The 23,505-nt window shown below is 49.0% G+C and overlaps 2 protein-coding genes across 3 annotated transcripts in view; both read left to right on the top strand.

Annotated features, from left to right (window-relative positions):
- The window catches only part of chrm3a (cholinergic receptor, muscarinic 3a), a 33,185-nt gene extending 26,809 nt beyond the window's left edge, over positions 1-6,376 (top strand). For both annotated transcript variants that reach the window (XM_062464284.1, XM_062464285.1), the window contains one exon: positions 2,967-6,376. In XM_062464284.1, the coding sequence (XP_062320268.1) occupies positions 2,983-4,845 (1,863 nt within the window). In that variant the 5' untranslated portion in view covers positions 2,967-2,982 and the 3' untranslated portion in view covers positions 4,846-6,376. The remainder of the gene's footprint in view (positions 1-2,966) is intronic.
- Positions 6,377-7,959: 1,583 nt separating this feature from the next.
- fmn2a (formin 2a) lies at positions 7,960-22,877 on the top strand. Its single transcript, XM_062464662.1, has 9 exons — positions 7,960-9,227; positions 9,261-10,169; positions 12,627-12,823; positions 15,497-15,611; positions 15,756-15,787; positions 16,403-17,259; positions 18,013-18,157; positions 19,827-19,914; positions 22,744-22,877. Exons 1-9 carry the CDS (start codon positions 7,988-7,990, stop codon positions 22,827-22,829), a joined length of 3,669 nt encoding a protein of 1,222 aa, XP_062320646.1. The 5' UTR covers positions 7,960-7,987; the 3' UTR covers positions 22,830-22,877.
- Positions 22,878-23,505: the final 628 nt, after the last annotated feature.

Raw genomic sequence — 23,505 nt, 5'->3', positions numbered from 1 at the left:
GCCCTCGAGCAACATCGTCACCGTGCGCTCAACGCTCTGTTGTTGTTGGTGGTTGTTTGTACTTTTCTAATGAGAGAAGTTGCACATGAAAGCCAACAATCTCACTTGTTCTCAATCGGCTATCTTCACAGAGGCACATGTTCTCCCTCAGAACCGTCGCCAATTTAGGAATGTTTAGTCGTCATTAGTGACACTTTTTTAACGCGCTTAGATGAAATTTGTTTGTAAAGCATTTTAAAAGTGCCCTGTTTTTAGAGAAGCAGTTTGTTAGCACAGAGAAGGGGGACTTACTTATGGTGGTAGGGGTATTGTGGATTATTTGTTCGCTGTAACTTTTGTTTCAATACCACCTTTTACTCTTGAGGAAGGCTTTGTCTCATTACAACCAAGCAGCTGCCAGCTTTGAACACATCAGTCTTTGAAGAAGTATGTGTGTGTGTATGTGGTGTGTGTGTGTGTGTATGTGGTGTGTGTGTGTGTGTGTGTGTGTATGTGGTGTGTGTGTGTGTGTGTGTATGTGGTGTGTGTGTGTGTATGTGGTGTGTGTGTGTGTGTATGTGGTGTGTGTGTGTGTATGTGGTGTGTGTGTGTGTGTGTGTGTTCAGTGCCACAGGTCTAGCAGAAGCCCACTACCCTCCGGTCCTTGTCACAGATGGGTGCGTTGCATGAGTCTCAGAGGCCCCTCGGGTCCTTCAGTAGCGGTGCAGCCGCAGGGCTTCTGTCAGGCCACAGGTGTGAGGATCCATCTTCAAACGTTCTCTCCAGGGTGGCGTCGGGGGTCAGCTGCCAGGGGGGGGGCAGGTGTTCCTGGGTGTTCCCACCGTGCCACGTCGATTCCGCTGCTTCGCCAGGTCCAGACTCTGACCTGCGGTAGCACCCTTCAGAGGCTGACCAATCACACCAGGACTTAAGATACATTCTCGACACATGCTGGATGTTTTTTCCAGTTTTTGGAGAGTTGGTGTTGGCAGTGAGTGCCAGCAAGTGTTTCAGGTGAGGGTTAGAGGATGGCAGCTACTCATCGTCGGTTGTGCCAGGCGAGCTCAGTCAAGCACAGCTCCCTGAGCCAGAGGGTGTTTTGGTCGATATCTGAATGACTTATGAATGATCACTATCAGTGTCTGGACTAGGAAGTTTCATGACAGTGGGGCTTCTTATGATGAAACCGGTTCACATTCAAACAGCAGACCTCCACCCCCTCACTCCCTGCCTCCCTCACCCCATGGTTCTGTCACAGACAATAGCACTGGAGCATTCCATACTGAAAGTTTATTCATAGTTCCGTTTCAGCTTACCGCGTGCCAAGATTAGAAACCCTTTTCCATCTCTCTCCTGCAGCGCAGGCCCAAACCAATAACTAATTAGCCAGCGCCATTAGCCAACATCCTGGGGAACCTGTGTATTCAACACAGCAAGATGAACCAGCGGAGAATCTCAGCCAAGATCTGGGAGTGCTCTCACCCTGACCGGCCATCCTCTCCTCTCTTGCTCCCTGCAAGCCCGTACTTGGTTTGCCTGTGTAGGATCGGCACCCAGACATTGTTGTGTGAGAGTGTGAGAGTACATGTGATGAAGTGCAGAGGGCCCTGCAAGGCGAGCTAATAACGACGTTCTCACTTGGATTCAGTCCTTGGCATTGAGTTCTGACACCGTGTCGAGTTCGGCTTCTTTCTTTCTTTCTCTCCCTTTATCTTGCTTTATCTCTCTCTCTTTTCTCTTCCTCTCCCCTCTCTCTTTTCTCTTTCCTCTCTCTCTCTCTCTTTTCTCTTCCTCTCCCCTCTCTCTTTCTTTTCTATTTCCTCTTCCTCTCTTTCTCTTTTCTCTTCCTCTCCCCTCTCTCTCTTTTTCTATTCCTCTCCCCTCTCTCTCTCTATTTTCTCTTCCTCTCTTTCTCTTTTCTATTCCTCTCCCCTCTCTCTCTCTTTTCTCTCCCTCTCACTTCTCCCAAATTATCATATGGTGTTACAGCTACAGCTTGGAGAAAGTTTGTGGGTAAAAAAAAGAAGCTGTCAGAAAAGTTTACTTGTGTTTTGTTCTGTCTCAGACAAGCACACACACACCCTAACACACACACACACACACACACACACCCTAACACACACACGTAGCTACAGCCATGGTTTCCTTGGGCAAAGTCCAGAAGCTCTCCCTCCATGTCCCCTATCAGGGAGATTAACAGACTGGCCGTGAATGGCAGATGCTGTCCTGTGTGTTTCTCTGAGGTACAGTCAGTGCTGAATCTGAATAAAGGCCATCACCTGCATGCTAAGTCATCCCGGCAGGCTGACAGCAGGAACATCCAGACACACATCTCCAAATGCTGTTTACAGCATTAACGTAATTGTCTGTTTAAAGATGCACGTCTCGCTCTCTGCCTGTGCTTCTGCATGCATTGTAGGATGACACTTTGCGCTGCGTTGCTGCCCGGGGCAATTTGGTAGGTGTCAAAACAGCAAGACATTTCTGAAATGTTTTTTATTATGTTTTGGTGGAATTCAATTTTGATGCTTTATAAATGTGTCACAATGCATTAGTGTCTATTATGGTGAACTGGCAGTGTATTTACACAGAAAAGATTCCAGACAAATGTACTTGTACAAAGTGTCCACAAGCAGTATACTTTTAACAGAAAAGTTAACTTTGCATCTGGTCGACTTGATTTGAAATAATTATGCCTCCAGCCCCACCTACTGGAGATATTGTCAAACAGCAATAGATAGATACTAAACTTTCTCTCGCTCTCTTGCTCTCTCTCTCTCTCTCTCTCTCTCTCTCTCTCTCTCTCTCTCTCTCTCTCTCTCTCTCTCTATCTCTCTCTCTCTCTCTCTCTCTCTCTCTCTCTCTCTCTCTCTCTCCATCCCTCCCTCTCTCTCTCTCTCTCTCTCTCTCTCTCTCTCTCTCTCTCTCTCTCTCTCTCTCTCTCTCTCTCTCTCTCTCTCTCTCTCTCTCTCTGTCCCTTCATCCAGAATATGCCAGGGCTTTATGATGAGCTCCAACAGTACAGACCCTGGCCTCTATGTGACCCCTAGCGCCCCGGGAACCCCAGCCTACCCACAATCCAACGCTCTCCTCCGAGTCTCCTGGCCGGAGCTGAGCAGCGGGGATGACAACCACTCCTCCTTCGACCTCACCGGCTCTTTTAACGGGACAGCGGGGGTGAACGACCCCCTGGGGGGCCACTCGGTGTGGCAGGTGGTCCTCATCGTGCTCCTCACCGGGCTCCTGTCTCTGGTCACCATCATCGGGAACATCCTGGTGGTGGTCTCCTTCAAGGTCAACCGCCAGCTCAAGACGGTGAACAACTACTTCCTCCTGAGCTTGGCGGTAGCCGACCTCATCATCGGAGTCGTCTCCATGAACCTGTACACGGCGTACATCGTCATGGGAACGTGGGCGATGGGCAACTGGGCCTGTGACTTGTGGCTCGCCATCGACTACGTCGCCAGCAACGCCTCCGTCATGAACCTGCTGGTGATCAGCTTCGACCGCTACTTCTCAATCACCAGGCCCCTGACTTACCGGGCCAAACGCACCACCAGACGAGCCTGCCTCATGATCGGCCTGGCCTGGTTCGTGTCCCTGGTCCTGTGGGCCCCGGCGATCCTGTTCTGGCAGGATTTTGTGGGCGAGAGGACTGTTCCGCCCGACAAGTGCTACATCCAGTTCCTGTCGGAGCCCATCATCACTTTCTGCACGGCCATAGCTGCCTTCTACCTGCCCGTCACCATCATGAGCGTGCTCTACTGGCGCATCTACCAGGAGACGCAGAACCGCTCCCAGGAGCTGGTGGGGCTGCAGGGGGCTGGGACCCGGGGCGGGGGCGTAGGGGGCGGGGTGGATAAGGCCCGCTTTGTGCTTCACCAGACCGGGAGCTCCAGGAGCTGCAGCAGCTACGAGCTGACCCGGTCGTCCCAGAGGAAGAGCTCTGGGCGGGGGCTGGCGTCTCGCTTCCACTGCTGGCCTGTGATGCGGTCCTGGAGGCCCGGGGGTGGAGGCCAGCCTGGGGAGGCCGACCCGGAACACAGCAGCAGTGACAGCTGGAACAACAACGAGGCGGGGGTGTCCATGGACCACTCGGGGTCGTCCGAGGACGAGGAGGGGAACGGGAGAGCCGTGATTCCTCAGAGCCATGCCATCTTCTCCATCGTCCTCAACCTGCCGGGGATGAAGGCGGCGGTGAACTCCCAGCTGACGTCCTGCGAGGATCTGGACGCCGCGTCGGAGGAGGAGCCCCTGAGGGCGTTGGAGGACAACCACGACCGCCTCTCCACCACCACCACCGTCACCACCACTCCCGACGGGGGCAGCGCAGACAACAGCTTCACCAACCGCATCGCCAAGATCCAGTCCATGCCCTCCATCCAGGCCGCCAAAGTCGGGCCTTTCGCAGGCCACTCCCCCAATGCCTCCACCATCACCAAATCCACTTCGGCGCCCATTTCCCTGAAAGAGGCGGCCTTGGCCAAGCGTTTTGCCTCGAGGGCTCGGACTCAGATCACCAAACGCAAGCGCATGTCTTTGGTGAAGGAGAAGAAAGCCGCCCAGACGCTCAGCGCCATCCTGCTGGCCTTCATCATCACCTGGACGCCCTACAATATCATGGTGCTGGTCAACACTTTCTCTGCCGGCTGTATCCCCGAGGCCTTGTGGGCGCTGGGCTACTGGCTGTGCTACGTCAACAGCACCGTCAACCCCATGTGCTACGCTCTCTGCAACAAGACCTTCCGCACCACCTTCAAGATGATCCTGCTCTGTCACTGGGACAAGCGCAAGCGCAGGAAGCAGCTGTTCCAGCAGAGGCAGTCGGTGGTGTTCCACAGGAGGATTCCCAGAGACTCCACGTAGAAGGACGGTTCCACGGACTGTAGATCCGACAGCTCCTGAGAGGAACACCGCGAAATTCTGGCCTGTGAGGCGGGGACCCCCCCCCCGCGGCTTTCAGAGGAGGCCATGCTCGTCAGGGGATGTTTGACCCCTCGCTGAGGAACCGAGGCCAGGTGGAACGTTCCTAGCGTTCTATAGCGAGAACCGGAGAGATGACCTCCAGTGTTCTCTGCCACAAGGGCAGCTGTGTTTTCTAAATGACTGAAGTGAAAGTTAATTGAAAAAGGCTTTAAACGCATTGAGGTAATTTTAAAAGTGCAATTGACAACCAAGGGAGATAATGCGTCTGTAATGGAATTGAGGTTTGACATTTCTTACCGTTATCTGTCTCAGTGGTACAGTACATCAGTGAAGTAAACTTGGCCCACAGGTTATAATATAGCATTGAAAGCCAAGACCAAAAGGTTGTTGGTGTCATTAGTCTACATTGTATTGATTTTACTGTATGCTGACTGTTGGTTATCTAAGCTTGATATCCTTTTCTTTGGATCTTGTGTACATTGCTTTTGTACTTGAATATAGCTTTCCTGTGTCAACAAAAATATTGAGAATTTGAAGCTGTGTCACTTTTTGCAGGTATTGGTTATATTTGTGTAATTGGTTGTTCTACGGTAACCTGGAAAACCAGCCTAATTTCACAAAGTTCAATTACAAGGTACAGTAAGCACAGCGGCCAGTCTAGTTTACCTGGCTGGTCTACGGATATTACTTAATAGGTTTTGAGCCAGTCTGAGAACTGAGTTGAGAATAAACTGTAGCTCTTCAAAGAGGTGTTCTTATGTTCAATGTGATTGTTGTGGTTTACATGGTGAAGACAATAAGTGCATCAAGAAATTCAGATGTTGTGTATCTGAGGTTTTATGTAATATGTGCAGTATAAGTAATCATATACTGATAGTGATTTATTGGGAAACGTTTTGTCGAACTTGATACAAAATGATTGTACACTACAGTTCCAAGGTCCATCAGTATAATTTGTTCTCTGTTTATAATGACTGGATTCAGTAAAACGCTTATGCCATTATGTCTCATTTTCTGTCAACACTAAATATACATACTTTACATCTCCTTTGAGACTGGTCGCAATATAAAATCTCCCAGTATTTCATATAGCAACGCAACAGCATCCCCTGTTGGATAAAGAGAAAACTACACTTAAATAAATAAATCCTGATAAGAAAATGAAAACAGTCCAATAGGTTAAATTATATGAATGTTCTGATGTTATAAAAAATACAGATGCATCAAACCTCCGATGCATACTGAAACCCTTTTTTGTGAATGTTTTGACATTTTCTGCATACTTACTAAAGCAAGCCAGAAGCAAATATTGAAACACACCTTGTGCTGCGCCAGCCAGAGACACCGAATGAGAGGATTCTGCCTTTTTCTTTTCTTTCTGTTTTTATTGCTTTTCAATACAATGTGAGCAGTGTTATTACTTTGTTGATCCACTCAAGATTTTCTTTCTGTTTTTACATTTGAAACTACCTAAAATGATATCAAATTTCTAGATAATTTTTTGTTTTTGTTACAATTTAAATTTTCCATGTTAAAGTCAATAAACAAACCAACAAACGGAAAACTTCCAGCTTCATATTACATGTCAGATGTTACTTAGAATTTGACGGCTGATTTTGACGTTAGTTGAGGTGCTTTCCTGTATATGGCATTATGCCAATAATGCATTTCTCCAGGTAGCATAGTAATTTTTTACTCCCAGTCCTGCATAATCAAAATATCCCCCAAAATACTATCACCGAGTCCACATGATCACATTATAGAACAAGTTGTACCAGAGGGGTAGCCACGGTAGGCACAGGCCTACCCAATTTGTTCTAAGGCCTGCCTAAAAACGAAAATATCTCCGAAAAAGTATGCACCGGGTGCACATCGCAAAGTAAATGAGTAAAAAAACTGAAAATATGCAAATCAATATTCTAGGCCTACCCACAAAGATTATTCTGACTACGCCCCTGAGTTGTACAGGTCGGATAATACTATACACCGTTAGCCATCAACATGGATGTTAATGCGGTTAGCCTGTCATAGAGGGCCTGTGTGTGGGTCAGGGTGTTCCTGATAACAGCAGGATGTTGTGGAGTCAGGCAGCCCGAGGGGTAAGTAGGCAGACATGGAGCAGGCATGTGATGGTGACTTCTTCATGTGACCCTGGAAGAGGAACAGCTCATTGGAGATGACAAACACTGGTTCATTGTGTTTTCACTGGAGAGAACCCACTGCACAGGGAAGCTAACTTCGGTTTAGGAACCGCTCCCTCACATTGACATTGGCCTGCGCCCGTTGCTGATATCACTGCTATTCCCAGTTCCAGGTGAGTTTGTGGGAACTTTCAATAAGGCAGAGTGTAAGTCTTTGAAAATTGCTTTATTCGTCTGTATCAGCATGTTATACCTGGTAAAAGCTTGGTGTCCTTGAGTGTCGAGAAAGGCGCCTTTAAATAAAATGTATTATTATTATTATTATTAGAAAGCTGTATGCTTTCTTTCTAATTATTTAATTATTGCCGGAGATTCAATACATTTGTACTGCATTTAAACTGGACAGTGGTATGACTGGTGGCCTTCTATGTTGTGACTGATTAGTCTCACTGCCCGGTGAGACCCAACGTTGATGACAGAGTGGCAGATGTCCGTTTATTCAGGATTGACAGCTGTCAGGATTTATTCTGAATCGCATCAGATTTACTGTACAGGTCTGAACAGGGACAACCCCCATGCTATTAATAAACATGCCATGAAGGATTACCAGATTTACATCCCTCAGTATGAAGACAAGGCCATGCATGGTTCAGGGCTTATATATATTTTACTTTTGATGAAATGTCTCCATGGAATAACCAGGATTATTGTAAAACAAGTTTATGATTCATCACAAGGAATACAGTCCTTGTGGTGTCTATAGGCGTACTGCTATGAATTTATATTTAGAACTTTCTTAGACATAACTGAAAACCTAGTTACTTCTCTGGCCAAAGTCATGTCTAAACATACTTAAAAGTACATAGCATCTGAACAGTCCTCTGGTCTTTCTCTGTCTTAACTTAAAAGTATCCAGGCAGTCGTCCTTGTGATGCGTCAGGATGCAGACCATTCAGACAGTGGAGACACAGGTGCCTTTCCTCAAGGAAAGCTTTTTCACCTCCACCTTCATGGACAGGAGGAAGAGCAGCGTGACTAACCTCCTCCGGAGGCAGCAGCAGCACTCCCTCCTGCATCACCAACAGCAGCAACAGCAGCTGGCGCTCCGGCAACAGCAACAACAGAAGCAAAAGCATCCACTTCCTGCTTTTGAGGGAGACACCGGGAAGGGGGAGGAGCCTCGCATTGAGCACGCCCGTCTGAGTCGCTCAGCCAGCAGCCCGTTATGTAACACCGCCGAGCGAGCAGATGGAGGGAGGAGGGAGGGACACAGAGCGAGAGAGAAACCGGAGGAGGGTGAGGGAGAGGGAGCGTGTCCCAGCCTCCCCTCAGCAGCAGCATCATCCTCACAGCTGCCTCCGACGCCGGTGAGCAGGCAGGGATTAGAGAGCTCCGCGAGGCGCCGAGCCAGCCAGGCAGCATCCCAGGGAGAGAGCGAGGCCAGGCCCCAGCAGCATGGCCTGATCGCTAAGGGGGTGCGTCTGCTCAAGAACATGGGGAACCAGGAGGCCAAGCAGAGGAAGGCGGCAGGGGGGGGAGGGGGGGAGGCCTCCCACGAGGTGAGGGCCGAGGACAGAGAACCGGATGCCTCCAAGAAGCCGAAGAAGACCCAGAGCAAAACGAGCAAAGGTGGAGGCGACGGGGGAAAGAAGAAATCCAAATCGGAGTCTAAAAGCTCCGTGTTCTCCTCCATGAGGATCCGGAAAAGTCTGTCCAAGACCAAGGGGATGTCCAAGGAGGACATGCTGGATGGGAGCAGAGGGGCTAGGGTGGAGGAGGTGGGGGTGACGACCACCATGGACGCCAGTCTCTCAGCGGACGAGCTGGGGATGATGTCTGACAGTGAGCCCGACCAGGGTGGTCTCTCCGGGGGAGATGTGATGGACGAGGAGGGCGGGAGAACCAGCTCAGGGTCAGACGGCGACCTGTACAGCTTCCACTCCGCTGCAGCTGAGCATGAAGACCTGCTGTCAGACATCCGGCAGGCCATCAAGGAGCAGCAGGGGGCCAGTGACGGGGTCCTGGACGGAATCCAAGACCACTTAACCGAGGGGACACCTCCTACTGAGGATGCCAAACCCACACGCCCCGACAGCACTGACCAACAGACGCTCAGAGCCAGTCTCACCCCAGGAAGTACTGACATACCTGCTTGCGCGAACGCGACAGTAAAAGACCTCAGTGTTCAGCGTATACAATCAGACGTGGGCCGAGGCGTCCCACGTGAGGCAGGGGGGAGGGAGTCTGAGCCCGACCCAGATGATGAGCTGGATGTGGGGTCCTCCGGCGGGAGCGGGTCCCCGTCCTGGGCCCCGGACCTGGAAGACAGGAGCAGCGACAGCCTCCTCCCCAAGACCACCAGCACCTGCAGCTTCCCAGACACCACGGCCACTTCCTGCTCCTACGAGAGCGCCGAGGAGCCCCAGGACGAGCCGGAGAGCCCGGTCCGGTCCGCCCAGTTGACCCGGAGCCTGAGTGGGGGAGGGGTCGTCGGGGCTCCCGAGGAGGAACGGGGGCTCGTCGCGGGGGTCAGGTGCATCAGGTTGCCGGCCGCGGCGGGCTCGCACAAAAGCGTGAGCAGCGTGGATCTGTCTTCGGAGAGGGGGGATGAGGAACAGGATGTCAGCGGGAGGGACTTCCTGTCCCTCAGTAGGAGGAAGAGCAGCATGTCCGTGTGTCAGCTGACCTCGGACGGCGAGCAGGTGGCACGACCCAAGAGACGGACCTCTGGCGTCTCTACCGTCAAACTCTACCCCCCCATCCACCCCTCCTACGTCAAGACCACCACCCGGCAGCTCACCTCCCCCACCAGCTCCCCCAACCAGAGCCCTATGATCCCCCGGCGGATGGACTCCGGCCCTGGGTCCGGGTACGGAGCCTCGAGGGCCCAGGGCTGGAGGGGGACCAGGCAGAGGTCTTGCAGCATCGCAGGGCCTCTCAGTCACTCTACCGACTGGACCCAGGAGCTGGACTGTCTGAGTGCCAGGCAGGAAGCTGGAGGGGACCTCCAGGAGCAGGAGAACATAGAGAGAGGGTTACCAGGGGCCAGCTGGAGTACGGGTCACAGACGACCCACCTCAGGTGTCCTCTCTCCCCCCCCAGGACCATGTGACGTCTTCTCAGGTGAGTGGATGAAAAAAAAAATCTTATCCTCCTGGCTTTTAAAGAACAATGCTGGTAGTGAGGTCTAGTCTGAGCATGGAAACAGTTTGGTTAGGTCACGGTTCAGGCCTATTGAAGCTGGGAATCCCCTGGAGTCCTATTATGAGTCAAGTCTGTTTGTCTCCCTGCCCTACATAAACCAGGGATTAGGTACTCATGCAAGGATTGTAGCACTGTAGTACCATCACATGCCAAATCAATCTATCATTCAATAACACTGTGTTTGAATATAAACAACATTACACCACTCAGAATGTCATTTTTTCAATGATTCTCAGTATCGACCAAACATGTTAGCTGTAAAGCAGAGCTGGTTAACTTCTTATTTATCCAGCACACCTGGTTAACTAAAGGAGCTCTCCTGTGTGAATGGCCTCAGCTGTTCTGCTCCTGTGCTCTCTTAGGAGAGTGCTGACTGTCAACATTATCACTCAGGTGTGGTGTTAATAGACACACACACACACACACACAAATACACATACATACATTCATGTAATATAAACCATTAAATATAGTGCCCATTTGAATGAATTCCGCTGTGATTTCAACATGTGATTTCCCTCTGTGATATTGAGGCTCCTGCTGCATCATCAGGCTGGCCGTCCTGTCGGCTCGGGTGTTCCTCACATCGTAGCTCTCAATCTGATCTGCATTGATCTGCTTCTCAGCAGCCATTATCCAGGGTTACATCGGGGCCCAGGGTAAAGAGCCAATGAGAGGGAGAGCGAGAGAGAGAGATTAAGAGAGAGAGAGAGATTAAGAGAGAGAGAGAGATTAAGAGAGGGAGAGCGAGAGAGAGATGAAAAAAGGGACAGAGATTGGAAGAGAGAGAGAGAGAGAGAGAGAGAGAGAGAGAGAGAGAGAGAGAGAGAGAGAGAGAGAGAGAGAGAGAGAGAGAGAGAGAGAGAGAGAGAGAGAGAGAGAGAGAGAGAGAGAGAGAGAGAGAGAGAGAGAGAGAGAGAGAGAGAGGATGTACTTATTGCTGTGACAAAATTGGACGTCTGTAAAGGAGGAAATCACTTCTGGATGTGCTTGTTGGATGTGGACTTCCACGTTGGGCCTGAGATGGATGAACTCACCAAATGGCCTGATATGTTTGCCAGTCCCTTTACATATTTAGCCATCTGTCTATCTGTGTCTGACTGTCTCTGTTTGTCTGTATGTCTCTGTCTATCTCTGTCTGGCTGTCGCTGTCTGTATGTCTCTGTCTGTCTATCTCTGTCTGACTGTGTCTGTTTGTCTGTATGTCTCTGTCTGTCTATCTCTGTCTGACTGGCTCTGTTTGGCTGTATGTCTCTGTCTGTCTGTCTATCTCTGTCTGGCTGGCTGCCTTTCTGTCTGTCTGCAAAAGTCTGAATGTCTGAAGGGAGGATTATCACTGTGATTTCTTTCCTAATCCCTCCCCTCACCCTCACCACTTTCTCTCTCTCTCTCTCTCTCTCTCTCTCTCTCTCTCTCTCTCTCTCTCTCTCTCTCTCTCTCTCTCTCTCTCTCTCTCTCTCTCTCTCTCTCTCTCTCTCTCTCTCTCTCTCTCTCTCTCTCTCTCTCTCTCTCCCTGATATACACACACAGCACCTCTATATGATCACTGCCCTTCTCCCACAACCTCTCTCATGTCATCCTTCCATGATCACGACAGGGAAGCTGTACACTGTTGTTAAACTGACACTGAGGTTAAATCACTGTATTTTCAGAGAGCACTTTGTTATCAAACTCTTTATGTAGCTATAAAAAAAAATGTATCTGTTCTCTGGCTAAAATAAAGCACTCGATTTCTCCGGGGCGTTTGTGGCTATCGATCTGTCACACGTCCCCCTAGATATTTATGGCCTCCAAATAAATCATAGATCGGAAAATTGGATTTGAAATCTTATGAACAATCCAACAGCCTTGGTAAAGAACAGTAGCTGTTTACTGGTGCTCATCATTTTAATTATGTGCGTGATGCACCTAGTTTTACTTTGGCGCTTTGGTGTAATTAACACATCGAACTTCTGTTTCATGCCAGATTCTGATGAGGGCTGCTTGCTAGCTTGTAGGTGTTTAATTAACACTTCTGAATCGTGATTAACACCTTTCTCTACGGCCGTTTCATATGTTAAAATCTGACGTATGTGTCTCACTTTTGCACTTTGACTCTCTACAGCAAATGTTTTGCCTGTGGCTCAAATTCATCTCACAGTGTGAATCTAGGGTAAGTCTAGGGACAGCACTATTGCAGTGGTGAAGAACAGTGTGTGACCTCTGAAAGCAGAGGTACACTTGAAAGGGATACAACATTTTATTTGCTTTGTCAATAATTTAAGTGTCATTTTACAGTAAAGGGAAACACAGAAGTCTAAATATCACACTGTCTCACTCTTTCACTCTCTCTCTCGCTTTCTCTCTCCCTCTCTATCTGTCTCTCTCCTCCCCAAGGCCGCACCCTGTTGGAGAGGTTGTGTCAGCAGAAGGTAGAAAGCTCATTGGAGGAGGCAGAGGGTTTGTGTTCCAGTCTGCTAGCTCTAGGACTCCTACAGCCCCTCAGTGACAGCTTCAGAGAACGCCATGGAGACCAACGCCATGGAGACCAACGCCATGGAGACGCTACCTTCCCGGCCTCGGCCAGCTTCAACGTAAGGCCCGAACATCCCACCGGCTGTGTCTCACCCGAACACGAGGTTTCAAATATATAAACCTGGATCTCTAGAGATACCAAGTCGGTGATACTTCACTGAGAATAGTTCACGCTGGGAAGGCTAAAGATGGATGATGGGCTTGTGCAACACACTTGATGGATCGTATTATGAAATGATGTGATCTTCATCGATTGTGTAAGCTGTTTCCATCCTCCATATCTGCTTCCATATGAGAGAAATAAATTTCATAAAAGGGGTGTTTCATCATGTGGAGATGAGATGAATGCATGTGGTCAGCCCAACCATATGAAAGCTGATTTCATGAATGTTTAAATCTTTTTTTCCGCTAATGCTCCGCTAAGACATAATCTTGTGTGCCTGAATGTCAGTGTGTGTGGGCGTGCATGTGCATGTATGTAATCAAATTTCTGCTACAGTTCAGCAAGATTATTTCATAACATATTCCCTGCTACTGAATTTAGCAAGCTAAATTGGTTAAATACTGAAATACTTGAGACAAAGATTTCAGAAATTGAAACACTCTTTCTTTTTATCACTTCACATTTAGTATGTATGCTGTTTGTGTGTTCTAGCTACAGCAATCTCCGTAGTTGAAAATGAAACACTGTATCAAAAGGCAGGGTATTGTCATGTCCTCTACAGTCTGCACCTCCCCCTTCAGATGACACACACCCACACACATGCACACACACACATGCTGTCACAAACACTCAACCATCTCAAGCACACAGACAAACCAAACAAAAATGCCCCTTTGAGTGCACATACTCAAACAAGCACACAGACACACAGTCACACATTCTCACACATCAATGAGCAATGATTTCATTCATACAGGATACTGTCAAAGATACATACAAACACATTCAGAAACACACACACGTTTTGACAAAAAGGTTCTCTGTGACACTGGGACAAATAAGGACACGCACACACACACACACACATACACACACATCTGCTTGCGTAGACCATCTGGTGACCGTGTTGCGTAAGAGCTCCACGTGCCCAGGGCCCGGGCTGCTCCTCCCCAGCAGAAGGCTCACTCTGCCTGGGTTGGTCAGAGCATAACTCCCCCTTACAGTGTACCTGGGCTGGAGGCTGCACCCAGAGCTGTGCATTATTCAGCATGACCAGAGACAACCTTATTTTGAGTCCACAGACAAAACAGCTTCCCTTTCTTTATTTCAACCCTGCCCCCTTCTCCATCATTCTCTCTCTCTCTCTCTCTCTCTCTCTCTCTCACTCGATCTCCCTTCCCGTCCCCATTTTCTTTCTTTTATCTCTCTCTTTCTTTGTCCTGCCACCCTGCACTAACATGTGTGCACTCTCCTCTTTTTCGATCACGCCATCCTCACTCTCTCCCACATTCTTTTATGGATCAGTGTGCCCACTGAGCGGGCTACCCTGTCTCCTCTCAGCCTGGTTCTGAGGCATCTACTGGAACTGCAGTCATGTGTGTAGTGGTTCCTGGGCTGTGATGATTGTGTCTAGCAGCCTTCTCCCTGTTTATCCCCGTCACAGGAGAATGGGGGAATTCAATTCCGTTCTCTCATGGTGCCATAAAATGAACACAACCCGACTCTTTCTCAGAGGATTTGTGAATAATCTCAGCGGGGGGGAATCGTGCTGAGGAGGTTTTATACTCAGCGTGATGTTGTTAAGCTGGGAGGGCTGTGACACGGTTCACTTTGTGTCTCTGTTTGTCTGAGTGTCCTGGCACTGCGGCGAGCTACGGTTCTGGTGTTGTTCTGGTATTCACTGCTTGGTGAAAGCACAGCCTGCTGTCAGAAACAAATTACCTCTTTGCTCTGAAGTGTGTGAAAACACCCACTCACGCACGCTCGCGTGCACGCAAACGCAGATACACAAACGCACAGCGTTCTGTCTCGAGATGCTTTGTGGTCCTTACAGAAATGGCTTTGTGGTCCTTACAGAAATGGCTTTGTATTGACGTAACCCTCTGTGTCACATCAAAGCCGTTTTCAATTGGAACTCATTTTCATACGCTGCACTACTGTTGAAGCGTTTTGTTGTTGCATCATTTGAGGGCATAGGATGGTGCATTTTTAAGTCTGCTTGCCACAGGGGAGCTATTAACAGCTACAGTTTCCCCGGGAAATCATTTGTTTGGTTGATGTGAAACAAGCGTTCAAGCGTTACAGTATCACAATGGGAGACATTCCCAATAGAGGATTTTTTGTTGTGTTTCTCTCAAAGCAGTTGTGTTAACTTTTTGCCTTAGAGCATTTACCTCAAGTTAAACCTCACAATAGGGACTGTTGTGTTCATAGGACACACAAATTGCCTTACATGACTGGAAGGGAGTGAACTGTCATCATTAGCTGAACTCGTTACCAGAATAGACAGACTTCTGTTCTATCTATTTTAGTGGACATAATGTACTGAGTCTTGTTTAGCAAGAGATTATCTATTGATTCATTCCTTGAGGAGAAGTCAAATCTGATTAAACATAAATGGATTGCCTGTCTTACTGTCAGCTATTCAGGTCCAGCCAGGTCTGTAGATACGATAAGAGATTTGTTTTGTAGCCTGAGGTCCCCCCTGTGAGGAAGAGCACCGATGCGTAGCCATCCAGCAGGAGGAAATTCCATCTGACCGCCCTCTCAACCTCCTTCTCTATCTCAGGTGGAGCAGCTGTACACCTGGGCATCATTCAGCCCTCTGCCTCACCTCTGTGGAGCTCACGAGGGCCACTTGCCGAGTCATGTCCAGGCTTCATGGCGTCCGACCCAGCACACTGGTGAGGACAGCAATGGGGGGTGGACCTGGGAGACTGTTTGACTTAACCTCTGTTTGTTCACTATAGCCACATATTTCCATCAAATGTAATCAACTTTATGAATATGAGTATTCACAGTGGTCGTATATGTGTTCTGATTTATAGGTCCCCCAAGACCATATGGAATACAATCTGAGGTACATGTTTGTTGTGACTTTGCTTGATTGCAATAACTCTTCTCTCCACTAGGAGTCAGACTTGGATTTCACTTCTCTTTAACATCGACTCCAAGTCTAGACCAATAGGGACCTACTCAATCCACCAGCCATTCCTGACCATCACAGCAACCACAAATCTACGAATTTTGCATGTCAATTCTTGCCCCTCCCCTTGTGACCTACATGAAGCCCAGTTAGAATGACAGAGCCAGCGTGTGGAGTCAGGGACCTGGGGTCTAGACAGGTGGTCGTCCATGACCCAGCTGTCCCTCATGCCTCCCTGACCAACCCTGGTCAGATGTGGCCGGTCACAGTCACACAGCCATGTTGTGGCATGTCACACCTCTATAGGGCTCAAATCCTCTCCTGCCAGATACAGTAATGAGGCATCTCAAACACAGAAAAAGGATGTTGTCGCCTCTCCCAGAATGTGAGGGACGACCACACAATGCATTCGTGCCTTTATGTGTTTGGTCAGAATCCAACACACTGTCTGCATAGTTGAAAAACGATTCAAGCACACTTCATCTGTGACTAGGTTTAGTGACTGCTGTGGTCAGATTAGTGTTGAGGTCTGTGTTTGTGCCCGGACAGGCTGAGGCGGTTGTGAAGCCAGCAGAGCCCTGGCAGGAAGGAGACACCATGGTGCCCCAGCTGGAGCAGACCATAGAGGACCTGAGGGTCCAGATCGCAGCCCTGGAGCACCAGCAGGGCGCCGTACAGAAGCTTGCCCAGGAAGGGCAGGACGCTGTGGGCCTGGGGAGAGGTGGAGCGGGGAGGAAGGGTCTGGAGGTGTCCGTACAGACTTCCCCCGTGGAGGAAGGCTTTAGGTTCAAAGTGCCTTTCAGAGAGGGGACTTCCATGGCCTCGTCTGCCTCTGTCTCAGCCCTGGCCTCCTCTGCTCCCAGCCTGGGACCTGGACCAGGGTTCGTCTGCACCTGCCAGCTGAAGCAAAGCGGGACCCGGCCTCCCCCCCCGCCCCCGCCTCCCCCCCCTCCACCTCCGCTACCCGGGGGAGAGCCTTGCCCTCCCCCATCACCTCCCCCCCTGCCGGGCGGAGCTCCGCCCCCTCCCCCTCCCCCACCCCTCCCTGGACAGGGCCCTTGCCCCCCACCTCCGCCCCCACCCCCGCCTGGCTTTGGACCTCCACCCCCCCCTCCTCCTCCAGGAATGGGCCCTCCCCCTCCCCCTCCCCCACCCCTCCCTGGACAGGGCCCTTGCCCCCCACCTCCGCCCCCACCCCCGCCTGGCTTTGGACCTCCACCCCCCCCTCCTCCTCCAGGAATGGGTCCTCCGCCTCCCCCTCCACCCCCAGGCTTTGGCCCCCCACCTCCAGCTGGAGGTCCTGTCCTCTCCATGGTCCAGGACTCGGGTCCCCTGAAGGCCTCCATCGAGCCCCCTAAACCCATGAAGCCCCTGTACTGGACCAGGATTCAGCTGGATGCTAAAAAGTATGTTGACGTTGAAAGAGTTCCCTGCATGTGTATGTCCCAGTGGGCTAGGGAGTCACGCTGTACTGTATGGAGCATGAATGGGGGAAATTAACCTGGAGCTTTCCTTACTAGACGAGAGAGGGTTGTTCTCTGATAAAGATCAGTTGTGTTCACCATAGGAAAGCCATTGGGATGCTAACTGGGTGTAAAACGAGAGAAAGTTAGGGAGTGAGCCATTAGTCTTATTTAAACCAGGTGCTCTGCTGGTGAACGTCACTGTAGTCCTAGTAGGCTTCTTAGTGAATTCATCTAACACTGGTGTACAGTACATAGACAGTCACAGACGTCACATTACTATAACATGTTCAGTTTACTGACAAGTCACAGGGGGAACCATTTTCCTCAGGCCTTCAGGGAAATCTGTTCCCCCAGGGAAATCTGTTCCCCCTGTGTTCTCAGTGTAAAAGGCTGATAGATGAAACTTGTTATACGTAATGATCACAGTAGCATAAATCACCAGCATCACTGTATTGCTTTTATAAATGGGAAGAATGTAATATACAGGGGGGGGGGGACCACTTTCCTCAGGCCTCCAGGGATCTACAGTATTACTGGTTTCATTCTGCTTTGACTACAATGACTACAAATGCAATAATGTGATCTTACAGTCACACAGTATTCTGTATGCCCTGTGTGTCCTGTATCGTGTACTGTGTGGGTCGGTGGGAGGTGGTGGTGGTAATTACCAGATATCTTCCCTCTCTTCCCGAGGGAGTCGAGTGGCTCTCTGGTGTGGGAGAAGATCGAAGAGCCTTCGGTGGACTTTAATGAGTTTGTGGAGCTGTTCTCCAAGAGCGCCGTCAAGGAGAAGAAGAAGCCCATTTCCGACACCATCTCCAAGTCCAAGGCCAAACAGGTGTGTGTGTATGTGTTTCGTGAGTGTGTCCCAGGTTGTGCAGAGTGTGTGTGCCTGTTGTACAACACGAGTCCCGTACAGCACGTGCTTGTGAGGTGCTTGTCAGTAGCCCTGGTCCTCTCCCCCGTCTAGACCTCTCTCCATCCCTGTGGCTCCGTGCTCGTGGGTGACAAGAGGAAGCGCTGAGGCCAGACACTGATAATGTACCGTGAGCCCTGGTTCCTCCCTGGCTCCCATGCCCATCCACAAGCCCCTCCAGGGCAGGCCTGCTGTGGTGGCAGTGGAGCCAGGGCAGGGAGCCAGGGACTCGCGTGCGCTTATTGAACCCACCGCCCCCCCCCCTTCCGTCTCTCAGACGGGGGTCTGTGGAAGGCGCTTCAAGTGACCTTGTTCCTGTTGCGGTTCCTCCTCTGATGTCAGATTATGGAGGGTTGGGGAGGGGGCGAAATCAGTCAGTGACTGAGGAAAGAGCAGTGCTGAGAAAGCGACTTCCTGTGTAGTGTCTGTCAGAGCCCAGGCTCGTGACAGGGTCTGAAGTGTCGAGGATGGGAATGGTTGTTTGTTGAAGCGGGTGTGTTGACTTATTCCCTCCCAATGTCAGACAAACCGAGAAAAGAGTGTTGGGATTTAGCCTGGCACACAATCTCCTTCAACAGATCACGTCAACAGATATTGTTTTGTTATCATGTTTTCTGTGTTCTGGTTGTGCAGAGAACAACTCTGTCCCCAGGGTAAGTCTCTCATATGTGATGCAGATACTGCTGAACTCCAGTTTTGTCTTTGTGGGATCCATGAAAATCTGCGTTGGCCAATGTTGAAAACAAAGTACTTTGAGAATGATTGACTCATATAATTGGGAGGAAGCGTAAATAAAAGATTAAAGGGTGAGTGACGTAGCTTTAAAGAACTTTTCGGAGCCGAAGATTCAGATGTCACAGATGGCATGCATGAGTACTCCATTGTGAGTGAGATTTAGTGAATCTGTCTTAACTTATTCAAACCCAAAGTCAACTAAGTTGCGTAAAATCTTTATTTACTGTAAATTAGATATGATCATGTACAGTAGGAATGGTACAGTTAGTGGAAAGGACAATAATTGTTTGTATTTCTTAAACTGTTAAAAATCAGTGTTTGAAATATTGGAAATATTATTATATTAATAATATAATGATAGCTTTGACAACCTGTGTCTTCAGTGACAAACCAGTGCATTGAAACCATATTAAGAGACATACAGTATAATCATTTAAGAGAAAGAGTGGTTTGTCATGCTGTTCACAGTATACTTACAGGGCCCTAGTATGTTTGCCTACTGGCTAGTGTCTCTGTATAAAGTGTATTATCAATGCCAGGGGTTGAAGGCAGTGAATTTAATGTTTTGTACATAAGTCGGGATGTCTCAAAGATCTCTGAGTTTTAAATTGACCCATCTGAAAGATGATGGAGGTGAACAATTGGAGAAAAAGCATTAGGTTGTCAATCATTTTAATCCAACCAGAAAGGATTACAATTTGCATGATGTCTGTGGGCGAATTGGGTGGAGCTCTCTTCCATGGAACGAAAAGGTAAACATTGGAGAGATGTTCAGTTTTGTGCCTCTCCCTCTCTCTCTCCTGCTCTCTCTCTCTCCATCTCTCTCCATTTTTCCTTCTCTCTCTGTCTCTCCCAGGTTGTGAAACTGTTGAACAACAAGCGTTCCCAGGCAGTGGGGATCCTAATGTCCAGTATTCATCTGGACATGAAGGACATCCAGAACGGTGAGTGCTGCCTCACTTCTGTTTTCCTTCTGCGGCGCCAAGTCCTTTACAGCGGGAGACGTGTGCTCTCTACCCTACTCCGTTTAGCGAGCTGAAAAGTGAACCGTTTAGGTCTCAGCGCCGACCATCAACCCCGGGTCAAGGCCCAATTAAACCTGACAGTGTCGGGCAGAGATTTCCTCCGTCTCACACAAGGCGAGGGCGTGGCTCCTGTAATAGACTCTCTGGAACTCCTCTTTTGGACAGAGCTGTTTGTTCAGAAGAACGTTCCAGAAGTAAATATTCATCCCTGAGTCTTGGTTTGCAAAGGTTTGTCAGAAAATCAACGGGTTATAAATTTATCAACCAACTCATGTTTGTTTGGAATGCAATGTCTGACTTCAAGACAAAGTGCCACAAACGAACTCTTCCACACATCCTCTCATCCTCTCTTCCACCTCTCCTCCTTCACATCCTTCAGTTATAACTCTTATCTTTTAGTTTCTTACTTCTATCGCTCTATCTGTTGTCACCCTTTAGTCTAAACGCCCTGGCAACGGCGGAACCCCTCCAGACATTAATGAGGATGGATTATCTACCTTGTTATAGTCTTCTGATTGCTCCCTCGTTCACTCTACACCCCTTGTCTAAACACGCGGGTGAGATCCTCGTTGGGGAGGGCTCGCCTGTCTATCCGTCCCCTCGGCCCCCTCTCTCAGGCGGGATGGAGGAGGACCGACGTGCTCATCAGCGCACTCGTTCGCCACCCATGTTAAGACGTCCTTTCAGCGTGCGCCATAATCAGCGTTGATTGGAAAGAAAGGTTCATCACAGAGGCCCGAGACAGGAGAACAGTTTAAACAGGGCTCCTCGTGACCATCGCAGGCCCGTGTTACAACATTTATATGGTGCTGATCCATGAGGATTCCTGCTGGACTAGAGCAGAATGAATCCCCCACAGTCGACCACATCTGAGGAGAGAGAGAGAGGCAGAACAATGCTCTTCGTCTAAGCCCCGGATTGTGTTTTATGACTCTTACATTGTTTCACAAGGAGCCATGTTGTTTATTAGTTGTTGTTGCTGCCATTTCCTCGTCTGTCTGGCTGCCACTCGCATGTTTTGTAAGACATGTCAGTGCGGCGTGACCTTTTGTGAGGTCGTAGTGTCGCAGCCAATCAGAAGCCAGGCCTGGCGCCTACCTGCCTGGGGTACGGTACATGCTGGAGGGTGGGGCCGGGTTTGGCCGCCTAAAAGCGATGATACGGACCGCTCCCCTTCTCAGCTAAACCCCAGGTCCAACGGACATTATAAACAGAACCATTCAAGCTACATAGAGAGGAGAAAAGAGAGAGAGAAAGGGGAGGAGAGGAGAAGTGATGCAAGATGGAGGGGAGACAAGCGGAGAAGAGAGGAAAGGGTGTGGGGGGAAAGAGGGGAAAAAGAGATAGAAAAGGAGTGAGAGGGGGAAGGAAGAGAGTTGTGTATCAAGTTTTTGTGTGTATGGGGAGGGTGTTGCTACTTGGATCACCTTTGGGATGGTCGTCGTGACGATCAGAAGCTGTTCATAAAGGACTGAGAGGCCGAGAGAGGCTCACATGGAGACTGACAAAAAGCTAATCGCAATCTCTACAAATCTGCAATATGTCATTTTCTTCTTCATTGTGACAGTATCCAAATACAGCGGCAGCATCATTCCTATTAACCTCAACCAGTCTTTCACATGGCCAGTCAGTCAGCTTGGCTTGGAAAGCATGCATGAATGGTAGATTACAGAGTAAATACCTTGTCTGTGTTTCTAGTGTGGTTGGTCTGGCCAAACCACCAGTTAAAGAGCCAGTTCTGTTCTTCGTTGCATTTTCCCAGACCGGTCCTGTCTGTGTGTCTGTCTGTCTATTTATCCGTCTGTTGGTCTCCAAAGCCAAAAGAAAATTGCTTTGTGAGCATAGCTTGCAACACTCCAGTAGGTTTTGAATATTAACATAGAAAATCGTGTTTGTGTTCCATTGAATACAGTACAATGATTTTGCACAATGCCTCTGTCTCACTATGAACCATCTCGGTCTATCTAGTCTTTCACCTCTTCAAACCCACCTTGTCGACTGTTGGCCAGTTCAGTCCTCTACCCGTCAGCCGCTTCGCAACAGTGGAGCAGTCTTAACAAAGCAGTCAAATGTGGGCTCACACACTACACAAGTTTCACACCGTGAAATGTGAATACTAAGCACGGCTAGGCTGCTGGTGCTGAACCCAACACCTCAGATAAAATAGTGGAGACCCCCAGGCTCTGTTTGTCTTTAAACATTTACTTTCAAAGGATTAATGCTCACGGGCGCCAGGTTCACCAGCCGCCGAGACGGAAAGGCGACAGCAGGAATTCAAACACGGCACTTTCTACCTTGAGGGAACTCAGACAGCCCATGTTTATGCTGCCGTTCGGTAGTTTGATGCTCCCACAGCACAGGCTGCTGAAAGTGTGTGTGTGTTGTGGTGTGAGCTATAATATAACTGAAAGTGCCAAGTGTGTATGCGTGCTTGTGTGATATGTTGTGAGCTATACTGTAACTTTCGTAAAGATATATTCATAGCTTCCATCATCTGCATTAAGTTAGTGGAGTTGTAAAGCATGGATGTTCCCATCGTCGTAACTGTTCATCATACTCCTGCGTCTGGCCTTGGTCACGGAGAAACTTGACTTCAGTGTTGTTGTTATTCTTGTCATCGCTTGTTAAGACTACGACCACATCAGAACAGAACGCTGTCGCCATGTACAGTAGTGTGTCTAATATGGACTTGGCAGGGATGTATATGAGTATTTAGAGCCACCCTGTCTTTCTGTTTCATCTCTCCAGCTATCCTGAACATGGACAACACTGTGGTGGATCTGGAGACCTTGCAGGCTCTGTACGAAAACGTAAGTGTGACGTCTGGTGACTGACTAGACTAACCCCTACCCTTCCCCTGAGACGTGGAAGCCATGATGACGAACATGACCGATTATTTACTGGCACAAAGAGCTCCCATGATCCTAAGTTATGTTATATTCATAAACCGCAAACACTTCACTGATATCATGCAGAAATTATTGCGCAAACGTTTGAGCAATAGTTGTGTCAGCCATCAACTTTAAGAGACAGATTGGTGTGTGGGTTTTTGACCCACCACCCCACCCCCACCCCATTTCCTGTTTGCGGTTTGCTGTGAAACCACCATTATGGAGCTATTTGCTCAAGACATTGAATGATTAACGATTTAGCGCCAACCCCACACACTGTAGCTATTCTGAACAACAGAATCAAACTGAGCATCATAGTGAAATCTAAGTAACAAGTGAGTAGCTGCTTTATCAGCGACTAGCTAACAGTATCACTCAGCAGTTATTCATTTGTTTTATCTGGCTCTGTGGTGACTACTAAACACAAACTTCACCTCCCATCAATCAAATTCACCTTCCTTGGAACACAAGAAGTAAGGAGCCCTTTCCATAAACAGTCGCCAAATTTCCAGTCATTAATTAAAAGTCATAAAACTGTTTCCAGTCTATGTTGCCTGATGATTAGCTTGTGGACGTTAGCTCCATCGTGTGTTCTGTGAAAATGCCTCAGTCTTTGGAC

The sequence above is a fragment of the Osmerus eperlanus genome, chromosome 6 (assembly GCF_963692335.1).
Source record: "Osmerus eperlanus chromosome 6, fOsmEpe2.1, whole genome shotgun sequence".
Classification (NCBI taxonomy): domain Eukaryota; kingdom Metazoa; phylum Chordata; class Actinopteri; order Osmeriformes; family Osmeridae; genus Osmerus; species Osmerus eperlanus.
The sequence above is the reverse complement of the archived record's forward strand: the minus strand, read 5'-3'. Positions and strand labels throughout refer to the sequence as shown.

Excerpts from the sequence above, each read along its gene's own strand:
- fmn2a (XM_062464662.1), top strand. The coding sequence starts at position 7,988 with ATGCAGACCATTCAGACAGTGGAGACACAGGTGCCTTTCCTCAAGGAA. Across the intron at positions 18,158-19,826 it reads CCAAGTCCAAGGCCAAACAG|GTTGTGAAACTGTTGAACAA; the intron begins GTGTGTGTGTAT and ends TGTCTCTCCCAG. Across the intron at positions 19,915-22,743 it reads CATGAAGGACATCCAGAACG|CTATCCTGAACATGGACAAC; the intron begins GTGAGTGCTGCC and ends TCATCTCTCCAG.